Here is a 12345-nt window from a genome sequence, read left to right on the forward strand (position 1 = left end):
CAATACAATAAATAAGATAGATACAAATACAATAACAATGAAAAAGATACAAATACAATAACAATGAAAAAGATACAAATACAATAACAATGAAAAAGATACAAATATAATAACAATGAAAAAGATACAAATACAATAACAATGAAAAAAATACAAATACAATAAAACTTCAGAAATAGGATTAAAAATAACAGCACTATGTGGAAAAAAAAAATTAGGCAAAAATTTTTTTTTTCCAGGAATCCCTGATATTTACACTCTCAAGTCTTTATTATGTTCCGAAAATGAAAAAAAAAAAATAAGAACTTTACAACTTTACAATATTGCCCTCCGGAATGGAGGTGAGTACAATCGCGTACATCATGATAACGCTGTTGCCGGAACCTTTAATTGTTCTTAAGTGAACTGTTCTTCCCTTTTTCGGTTCTTTTAAGCTTTCTATGGTGACAATATTATGTTATCTTATCGTGACCACTCTGAATGGGCCTTCTTCGTTCCTCTGCAGCTCTTTGCCTCTATTAGCTCCCACTTCACAGTACACCACCGTCCCAATTTTAAGGTTGTCCATTAGATTGCGAACACTGAGATTGTGTCTAGTAACTCTTCTGCGTTTCTCCTTCTCAATTTTGTCCCTGACTTTGGCCCATATCTTCCTCCGTGCCATACAATTAACTGCGATATTACACTCCTCAGTCGCTGTATCATAGTAATTCCTTTGACGTCCCCCGCAGTCCAAAAATAATCTCAAAAGGAGAAAACCCCGTGACTGAGTGTATGGAATGATTGTATGCTGCGATTGCTCGTTCCATCGCTTCGTCTGGCTCTAGCCCCTTTTACTAACTGATATACCTGGAGGTATACTGTGGAGACTTTCAATATGACTTCAATATCCTCCTTGGCTCTTTGGATGACCGAGGGTGTTAAGGTGCCACACCACCTCCAAGATTTTCATCTCTATCCTGATGCTTGCGTTGTAAAATTCTCTTCCACTGTCTGACGTGATTCTATCCTTAACATAGAACCTTAGTGGGTTCTTAACACCGCTTCTGCTGACCTCTTTTTCACTGGGTACGCCATAGCTAGTTTGCTAAATACGTATATTACTGTGATTCGCTTGTACCCCTTCCAAGTAAACGAATCCGCTTGAAGATCACTAAGTGATGCTTGTGCAGTGGGCATCTCCTCGCTTGAGGTGGGTAACTGTCATATTTCGAAGTCAGGCATACGTCACAACTAACGATGGTTTCTTGAATTGTGCGCTTCATACTCCACCAGAAGTATCGACCGCGCAACGCCTGTAGTGCTTTATTCAGCCCTCTATGATTAGTCTTCCCCAGGAGATATGCGAGGGTCAGCTCCTTTTGACGTTTCGCATCACGGATAATTTCAGCCATCATCGTACAGGGTATAAGCAACCAGTCGACCCCAATCTTTTCCGTCCACCAAAGACGCCGAATTTTGTCCCAGATCACTGCATTTCCTACGTATAGATGATGGGTTTGTCCGGCCTTCGATGCATCCTTTAGTGCTCTGCAGATTTGGTTCTCCCTGAGACTGGGCTGGGACCGTATAGTCACAATATTACTGCTGCCGTATTTTTCATGCTCCATCTTCAGGAGCCCCGAGGTTCTGGTTTTCCGTATGATTTTCCGTCGTTTATCATTAATGATTTCATCAATTTCTTCCATCTCGGTTGGTCTTTCCACAGTTGAGTCTTCATCTTTGGATGTCTCTGCTTAGTTTTCTGATTCTTCTGTGCCTGGTTGTTGTTCTTCTTCCGGAGTCCACTCTCTCAAGAACTGTCTAGCATGTCCAGATTGTTCTCCCTGATTATCCTCGATCGCATTAACCATTATTGCCCTTGAGAGTCAGTCAGCAACAACATTGTTTGTACCAAGGATGACTCTTTCAATTTTCCTACCCACTGCAACGGTCTATGATCAGTGTGGACCCTAAAGCGCCTTCCAAATACGCCGGAAATGCTCCACAGCCCACACAATTCCCAGAAGTTCCCGTTCTCTGGCAGTGTATCTGGCTTCCTCTTCCGTGAGGCACCGACTGGAATAGGCTACAGGACGCTTTCCTCTTCAGTTTCCTCTGCCAACACCGCTCCTAGAGCATACTCACTTCCATCTGTTGTGAGCGTAAACTGTTTCTCGAAGTCAGGGAACTCAAGAACTGGTTCCCGTTGAAGCTGCTCAATGTATTTCATAAATGTTTTGTGTTATGGTTGGTGTTACTACTATGTTGCTTCCTTTCTTTAACAAATTAAGGTAGGGTCGTAAATACTCTATTGCCCACACAATTCCCAGTAGTTCTCGTTCCAAGGAGCTGTAACGTGCTTCTGCCTCTGTGAGTCTTCTACTAGCGTATGCCACAGGGCTTTCTCCTACCTCATCCTCCTGTGACAGCACCGCTCTCAGCGCGTACTCACTAGCGTGTTACACGTTGTTAACGTGAATTCCTTCTGAAAGTCGGGAAACGCTAGTACTGGTTCCTTCTGCAGCTGATTTGTACATTTACAAATATTGCTCCCAATGGCTGGTGTCATTACTATCGAACTACCTTTTTTTTAGCAAATCATTAAGGGGTACCAAATATTCCGCTATATCAGGGACGAACCTACGATAGTAGTTTAATGCCCCTAACAACCTCCTGATTCCTTTTATGTTGGTCGGCACCAGCATCCGATGCAAGGCCGCTACCTTCTGCACATCTAGTCTTACCCCCTCCTGAGATAAGGTATGTCCTAGAACATTTATCCGTTTTTGTCCAAGCAATGACTTCCACCGAGACAGTTTCAGCCCAAAGTCTCGCATCCTTTGGAACACGCTGTGTAGATGCTTCACATGGTCCTTATCCTATTTACTAAATACTGGGAGGTCATCCATGTAAACCTGGCATACTGCTTCATCTAAACCTCTCAAAAATTCGTCCATTAACCTCTGGAATGTAATGGGCGCATTCTTCTGTCCAGCAGTTTTGTGTTGGTCCTCTGGGTGCTTACGAATCTGGTGACATCCTGCTTTCTTCTGCTTAAAGTCTAAGTTACTAAAGATTTTAGCCCCTCCTAGTCTGTCAAGGATATCCTCAAACCTCGGTATCGGGTACTTCTCATCGACGGTATTCTCATTGAGCTTACGACAGTCAATGATCACCCTCTCACCTGGCAACCCTTTCTTTCGAACTGTCCATAACGGATTATTATATAGTGACGTGCTGTCCACAATGCTTCCTTGTCTTCTTAGGTTTTTGATTCCGAAGTGCCTGTGGGTATCGTCGTTCTTTAACATATATCACTCTTTCCTGCTTTAGTGTAATCTCATGAACCGTCCTTCATGTTGCACCCAATACTTCTTCTTCATTATAGAAAATGTCGTCACATTCAGTTGTAATGGCGTCTTTCCAATTCTCCGCTTGCGTTCCTGCCCCTACTCGCGCCTTCCCATCCGCTATTGTTTGTTAGCATCTGTACTTCTTCCGTCCGATTTTAATATCCCATTTCCCAATACTATTTTTTATACTAGCCCCACCTTCTCTAAAAGATCACAACCAATAATCACCTGATAATCTCTGGGCATCCTACTCACTACATGAATTGTTAAAATCTCCCCTTTAGCCCCCTACTTACCCAGTCCTATCTCTATCTCCACCTCTACACTGCATGGTCCACCCAGAGTAGTTAATTTACATTTGCAAACCTTTACTTGGATTGTCATCCCCTCTCCGCTCTATTTCTCTAGTACTTCTCTACAAGCAATGGTGTTTGAATTGCCCGTGTCCACGAGACAACTTACTCCTTCGTTCACCCGGATTATAGGCAGACCACCCTGCTCTCCTTTCACGTGATAGTTTTTCAATGTGCGGTCGCCTCTCTGCTTGCATTCTCTTCAGATCACACGTGTCTTCTTTCCTCCTGGCTCTCGCCTCCATGCGCTTCCTCCGCTTCTTTTCTCCTCAACTTCGTCTGCAGTTTCTGATACTCCTAAAACTTCCATCGACTCACTTGACGATCCGCTCAGTCTCTGCCGAAGGCTTTTCCTCCTTACTTGTTGCGCATTGAACTCCATTGGCTCGCCTTCGTCCATCTTTCTTCTTCGATATATGTATGGGCATTGTTGGGCGATGTGTCCTTCGTTTCCACACTTGAAACACCGAGTTCGGTGACACTGGGCACCAGGTGCCCACTTTTGCCGCAAGCATGACACTTGCAATCTTCTCAAGGGTGGCGGAGTAGTCCTTGGCCGATTGTACCATATCCTCTTCCATGCTGGTTCTTCAACATCCATTCTGGATTCCTGTTCCCGGGCACTTGTGTCTAAAAGTTCCCGAGCACATTCTACAAAGGAGTGTTCTCTCCGCATTCTTTTGTTCTTGCCCAACTCTTTTGCCAACTGAATCTTCAGTACCGTGGATAGCCTCCTACAATCTCTGAATTGCATCCGACCCGGTACCTGAATTGTCTCCACCATCTCGCTTAATTTATCGGCGATTCTGTTGTATCGTGCCAGGAGTTCCACTGTGGAAAACGTTGTTTAGGTCCTCGTTCTTACTAAACACTAGTAGATTATTCAAATAAATCTGGCATACAGGTTCGTCAATTCCTCTTAATTTGCATTAGACACTGGAAGGTGATGGGAGCATTTTTGAGTCCAAACTACATCCTTGTAAATTCGTACTGGCCCCTCTCGAATGTGAATGCCGTCTTATGTTGATTCTTAGGGTGCATTTGAATTTTATGATATCCGACCTTTAAGTCCAATATTCTGAATACCGTTGCCCCGCTCAGCCTGTTCAAAATGTCTTCAAATCTGGGAATCGGATACTTCTCATCAATGGTATTCTCGTTGAGCTTCCTGTAATCTATCGCCATCCTGTACTTTTCGGCAATTTCACCAGGTGCGCTCTTCTTTTCTACCGCCTACAATGTCCTATTGTATGGGAATGAACTATCAATAATTATTCCTTGATGTCTTCCCGGTTCGGGGCACGCCACCTTCTTAAAAAAAATATCTTCATATTCCCTCTTGAGCCCATTTTACCTCCCGATTTAATTCTCCACATCCTTCTTACTTAGAATCCACACACAAGATTGAAACGACAAGAAACTATTTGAAGATTCCGATTGCTACAACACTTACTTGACAAACGCTCTAAACTTCCCATTCACTACAAACAATTAGTATACACTACGATAATCAGACCAATTTGGATATATGGAATTGAGCTCTGGGGCTCTACCAAGCCATCAAATTCCTCCCTTATACAATCCTTAATATCCAAAATCCTACGTAAAATCCTTGATGGTCCTTATTACGTTACAAATAAACTCATCCACAAAGACCTCCCATTCGTTGCAGATTTGGCCCAAAACCGATATGCGTCTTTTCATTCCAAACTTCCTTTTCAGACGACTCGGAGGGTTTCAGGGATTGTTAAGGATGAAAGATTAAGAATTAATGGGTTAGGATGGGACCCATTAATTCTTAATCTTTCATCCTTAACAATCCCTGAAACCCTCCGAGTCGTCTGAAAAGAACATGGCCACGGGACCTTCTAATTTAAATTAATGCTTGAAGTACCACCAATGGGTGGTTCCTTTCCAAGATTTTCAAGTGTAAATGAAACATACAACATATTTACTTATTGTATTGATTACTTGTACAGATGTAAATCACATTAAATCAATAAATAAATTTAAAAAACATCTTTCATTGTATAATAATTCTCAAATAACTGAATCTGTATTTGTTGCTATAGGCGGCTGAAGTTTTGAAGCCATTTCATCAATCATTGCTTTTATTGATTCTTAAATTGCAGCAAGGAGCAATTTAAATTGCTCAGTATTCATTGTAAAAAAAGCTTAAAGAAAGTCACTGGAAACTGAAATTTAAAATTATGAAAAAAAAAATCACAGGAAACTGAAATTTGAAAATAAAAACAGTCATTGGAAATTAATAAAAAAAAAACATTTTCTGTTCACCTCGGCGCCAACTAAAATTATCTTTTCAAATACTGGAAAATTAATAATAATCATTAGAATGCATCACTTGTTTTATTACAAAATTTACACTAACTGGAATAGGGAGGTTATCAGGTACTCAGTGTTACCACAATAATAACCATTGAAAACATTCAGAGCAAAGGCAGAATACGATAATATATATATAAAAGTATATAAAATATATTTTTTTTAAAGTATAGTACCATCAAAATTGGTGACCCCACGTCCGCTTGTGATTAAAATAGGTTGAGAGGGAATTTGATGAAGCAATGAAGATAAATGAGTAATTTTCAGTCTGAAGATGAATAAGTAATTTTCAGTCTAAAAATGAATGTTTTATTGAGATGAAAAACAAGGAATGTGATTTAAGATAAGGTGTAAATCTGGGTTAGCTTTGATTCAGTGCATTCTCAAATAGAGTCGGAGACCAATAGTAGATATTAATATACTGTAGAGTTGCCAAGACCAATACAACAATAAATTAGAAATAAATTTTATTATAGTTGTTCACAATTTTCATTTGAGTGTAAAATGAGGAGTAAAACGTTTTTATTGTTAAAAAATATAAAAATATCGATGTCCCTAGAAATTGGGGTACTCATTAGAGAAAATGTGTGAAGTAATTTATTGTTTTGTTCTGGACTCAGTTATTTACAGAATGAAGACTATTAGCACCTTAAGATCAGGTGTCTTTAGCCTAAACCACTTCTTTGTGAAATTGATAATCATAATATTTTTCAAAGATAAACATTTGTAGGGGGCTGGAAACACTGAGTGCTGAAAAACCTGCCCCGTATTTATCTAAGAGAAAACAGTCAAAGTCATGTAAATTATTGTGCTTCCCTATTATATTATGCTATATCAATATATGTTCATGAAGAGTGTACAGAGTTGTTATTTATAAAGAAACCACTAGCAAACCTACATTGGTGACCCCGATGATCACATTGTGTCTGTTTTGAACAAGGCCCGCGTGTGTTTGTGTTTGTGGAACGTTTGTTATCATCATTTTACATAAGTCTTTATTTTAACCTCCAATTAAAATGGTTAATGATGAAGAAAAATCAAAGGGTAGTCTTTCAGAAACGCCATCTCAAAATATTCCAGGGCCTTCAAATAGTAATCCAACAAGTACACATTTTGTAGATCGTGTTAGTGTAAAAATACCACCTTTTTGGACGGATAAGCCAGAAATATGGTTTTACCAAGTAGAAGCTCAGTTTCAACTGTCCGGTGTAACCGCTGAAACCACTAAATTTAATTACTTAGTGTCTCAATTAGATCTTAAAGTGGTAGAAAATATATGAGATATTGCTTCATCTGAAGACCCTAATAAATATACATTAGCCAAAAATAAATTACTAAAAATATTAAAGAAAGTGAAGAAAAACAATTAAAAAAATTAGTGAGTGAAATTGAATTAGGTACTCTTAAACTCAGTCAACTTTTGTTAAAAATGAAAGACCTGGCTAGCACAGACATTAGTGAAAAATTGCTAAAAACATTTTGGTGGGATAAATTGCCATCACAAATTAGAGGAATTCTTTCAATCTCCGATGGAAATTTAGATAAATTATGTGAGATTGGAGATAGAATCTGGGAAATATCGAGTATGCCTACTCAAGTTAATGCGATATCACAGTCATCGGATTCCTCAATTATTAAAGAGCTTTGTGACCGAATAACAGCCCTAGAAACAGAAATAAAAAACAACTTTCTAGATCAAGGTCTCGATTCAACCCTAGCGGAAATATTGCTATGACCACTTCCGTTTTGATAAAAAATGTAAACCAGACAAATGCAATGAATCTTGTCAATGGGACAAACACTGGGGAACTCCTGCCGGCACTAGCAGTAATGGCCGAGTGTGCAGCCTCAGATGTCTTTCCTACATCATAGATTATTCGTTCTGGTATTAAATTTCTTCACGTCGGATGTGCCAGTAATTCCCGTTACTAAGCATAATAAGCCAAATGACTTCAAGTTATACGCTGCTAATGGCGCTGAAATACCTAATTTTGGTACTAAAATTCTAAACATTGATTTAGGACTACGCCGGAAGTTAGAATGGCCGTTTTTTATTGCAAAGACATCAAAAGCAATTCTATGAGCTGATTTTCTTCGTAAATTTGATTTGCTTATTGATTTGAAAAGTAAAATATTAATAGATAATACCACCAAATTGACCGTGTCCGCGTCGGTTGATACAGTTTCTGCCGAAGATACAGTCAGTTCTTTAATATCTACTAATTCATTTACAGATTTGATTAAAAAAATTTCAGATCTTACTAAACCCAATTTGATACCTACACATCCAGCCCATAACGTTGAGCACTATATCAATACGGCTAGTGAACCTCTAGTTTACTGCAAATCACGTCGACTAGATCCTCATAAATTAAAAGTAGCAAAAAACGAATTCCAATGCTTATTAAATCAGGGGATAATTAAGCCACCAAAATCACAGTGGGAAAATCCTTTGTTACTTACAACTAAGAAAAATGGACAATGGCATGCTTGCGGATCCTACCGTGCTTTAAATGAGCGTACACAGCCAGACCGCTATCCAGTTCCGAGAGGTGAAGATGTCACTGAAATTTTGGAGAATAAAAAAGTTTTTTTAAAGATTGATTTGCATTCTGCTTTTTATTTTTTTCCAGTAGCAGAACAAGATAAACAAAACACTGCCACTATAACGCCTTTTAGGCTCTATGAATTTAACGCAATGCCTTTTGGCTTAAGAAACGCACCTTGTACTTTCCAGCGCTTCATGCATGAGTTATTGTTTGGATTGTCTTATTGTTTTGTTTATCTTGACGATATATTAATTGCATCTAGAACTCCTGATGAGCACGTGGAACACTTGAGAGTAGTCTTCTAACGACTGAATTCTTTCGGACTTCGTATCAATTTAAGTAAATCCGTATTTGGTGCATCAGAAGTAATTTTTATTGGAAATATAATAAGTGGTGAAGATATCATACCAGACCCAGAGCGTGTCAAGACTATAATGGAATTTAAAAAACCAGTTACAGTACAAGAACTTAGGCGATTTTTAGGCGTCATAAACGTTTATCGTCGACATATTCCACACGCAGCAGAAAATCAAGCATTATTGTATAAATATTTACAACTTTCCAAGAAAAATGAATAGAGAAAAATAGAGTGGAATGACGAATCTAGCTACAATTTGAGGAGGCCAAACAGGTGCTGGTTAGTGCCACCCTCCTTACTTGTCCTAATACTAACTATAAACTTCCTCTACAGGTCGATCCCTCCAATACTGCTACAGGTCCAGTAATACAACAATTAGAAGGTAATGCATGGAGGCCTAATAGTTTCTTTTCCAAAAAAATTTCAGAAACACAAAAGCGATACTCAACTTACGATCGTGAACTCCTTAGGATCTACTAAGCAATAAGGCATTTCAAACATTATTTAGAAGGAAGAAACTTTACAGTTTATACGGATCACACTCCGTTAACTTATGCCTTCCAACAAAGACATGATAAAGTTTCATCTAGACGCCTTAGGCAAGTCCAGTACATATCACAATTCAAGACTGATAGCACATTCCAGGAAATAATAATGTAGTGGCCGATCATTTGTCACGTTCGGAAGAAATTGTCCCAATAATCTATGAAGCAATTGCGGCGGAACAAATTTCTGATACTGCATTACACAATCTTCGTCATGATCCATCAACCACACTAAAATTTCAACAATTTAGCACTCCTGAAGGCAATTTACTTTGGTGTGACACTTCAAAAAATATTCGACCTTATATACAAAAAAAAATTCGTTTCCAAATATTTCAGCATTATCATAGCCTAGTACATCCAGGTATAAGAAGAACCTTAAATTTAATATCACCTAAATTTGTTTGGACTAACATCAACAAAGACATTCAAACGTGGACCAGGTCATGTCCCAGGAATATAGATACTCCTTAATTTGCATCGATCGCTACAACAACTGGATGGAAGTACTACCACTGCGTTATCAAACAGCTGAAAAAGTAGCTCTGAGTTTTTTCGCAGGACGGATTGCTCGATTTGGAAGCCCCCGCCAAGTTATCACTGACTTGGAAACTCAGTTTCGTTCTGAGTTATTCACCGGATTAGCAAAGCTTTGTGGATCTCAGCTTGTTCGTACCGTAGCAAACCACCCACAAAGCAATGGTAAGATAGAACCGTAAAGGCAGCTATAATGGCTCAATCTTCGAACAATTGGACTACCATCTTACCTACTGTCTTATTGGGACTCCGGTAGTCAATTAATGAAACAGCACAAGCACCCATTGCAGAACTTGTATAAGGTACCCAACTCCGAATTCCTGGTGATTTCTTTGTGGAGTCCAATTCCGATCCAAAACCCAACCTACCAACATTAATTAGCCAATTACGTTCAGCATTCAATAATCTCCAATGTGTGCAACCACTACTCAAACAGCTGCCGAAAACATTTGTCCACAAGAACCTGCACAGTAGTTCACACGTCTTTGTACGAGTATATCGTGTTCGAGCCTCACTAGAAAAACCTCATGAGAGGGCTTACCGAGTTTTGGAACGAAAAGATAATTTTTTTTGTGGTTGACATTAATTGGCAAACCAATTAGTATCTCAGTGGACAGGCGCAAACCGGCTTACTCGCTTGCGATTTAAGAGTCTGAAGATTTAACATCTCAACAATGATCACCTGCAGCAAAAACATCGCTTACTCCAGCCGAACAGCCGCCCCTAGATGTGAAACAACCTACTACTAGATGAGGGCGCCAAGTCCATTTCCTTTTCGTTATGTCCAGGTCTTAAGTCGACCTGACCGTTAAGGAGGGAGTAGATGTAGGGGGCTGGCAAGACTGACTGCTCTGGCAACACTGAGTGCTGAAAAACCTGCCCAGTATGGTTATCTAAGAGAACGGTCAAATTCATGTAAATTATTGTGTATCGCTATTATATTGTACTATATCAATATATGTTCATAAAGAGTGTACAGAGTTGTTATTTATAAACAAACTACCAATAAATCTAAACATTCTTACGTAATATGTAAGTATTATAATTAGATATTGTTTTTATTTCAAGAATGACTTGAGAAGCAGACTTCCAGCAACGGGCCTTGACACTAGAGTATAAAAATTATAGACGCCCACGAGAGTTATTTAATTGGCAATTTAAACGTTACGAAGTCATATGTATTTCTACGAATAGCCAGCGTTAAGAAACCTCTTGAGCCTTGAGCTTCCCTACGAACGCTTGCATTTCATAGACCGACAAGACCTCTAGTTTGACGCAATGAATAAACTCAGCCACAGCTTAATCTCACACTCAACTTCACATCTAAGTGCAGGAGAATGTGTCATTATGTAGAAAAAGACTGTTGTATAGCCACACATATGCTAAAAAAGATTGTTACATTTTATTACATAATTTACAATGTTTCAATATCAAAACATATCAGTGGTGAACTTAAACCAATATTATTCAGAATATAACATAATGTATACAATAAAGTCGATTATATTTGCAAAACTAACAGAATAATAAAAGTAGCTTATTTGATTTGTAAGTTAAATTGCAAGAATAATTGTTTTTTCTTTTCTATTTCAGAGACCAGAATGTTGAAAAGCCTCCTTGTTATCTTACTTCTTGCTATAATGCCTCCAGGTGAGTCAATTAATGATAATATCTTGTAGTGTAAATATATCTTATCTATAGCATCCTCATTCCACCTCACTCCTTACTTTACTATGCTGGTAGGCTATGGGTAGGGGTACAAAAAATACTACTATCCACCAAGCACCAATCCCAAATATCTAATTTACCAAGTCCTAAATCGCATACGAAGAAATAGGATGCACAGAGGACGCCCGCAACCATTCTTCTTTCATTTTAACCAAATATGATATTAAGTAGTTTAGCGTATAAAGTACAAGCAAGAAGTCTTTTACATTTCTTGCATCATTTGTTACTGAAATAATAGTCGTCTCGCATCTATCGATTCCATTCTTCTTTTTACAAAAATGATAGTAGTTTCGCAAATACAGTGCAAGAAACTCTCCGTAAACTATCTAGAATCATTTTTTACTGAAATAATAGTCGTCTCGTATGTTGGATGTATAAAGGACGCCCGTAACCATACCATTTTCATTTTCTACAAAAACAATATTATTAGTTTGGCATATACAGTGCAAGAAATACGTCCGTTACTTTCTTGGTATCATTTAGTACTGAGATGATAGTGGTCTCGCATCTACGGTGCAAAAAAAGACTTTCATTTTACTATTCTTGTTTAATTTTACACAAATTGACATTAGTAGTTTCGCATATACAATACAAGAA

General features: G+C 38.5%; 1 protein-coding gene across 1 annotated transcript in view; it reads left to right on the forward strand.

Annotated features, from left to right (window-relative positions):
* LOC106689753 (cell adhesion molecule Dscam1-like) overlaps positions 1-12345 on the forward strand; it is a 63907-nt gene that overhangs the window by 24271 nt on the left and 27291 nt on the right. The window contains exon 2 of the mRNA XM_067048133.1: positions 11614-11670. Within this exon, the coding sequence (XP_066904234.1) occupies positions 11614-11670 (57 nt within the window). The remainder of the gene's footprint in view (positions 1-11613; positions 11671-12345) is intronic.

Source organism: Halyomorpha halys, unplaced genomic scaffold, assembly GCF_000696795.3.
Source record: "Halyomorpha halys isolate HHAL.00 unplaced genomic scaffold, Hhal_1.1 Scaffold1450.1, whole genome shotgun sequence".
NCBI lineage: Eukaryota > Metazoa > Arthropoda > Insecta > Hemiptera > Pentatomidae > Halyomorpha > Halyomorpha halys.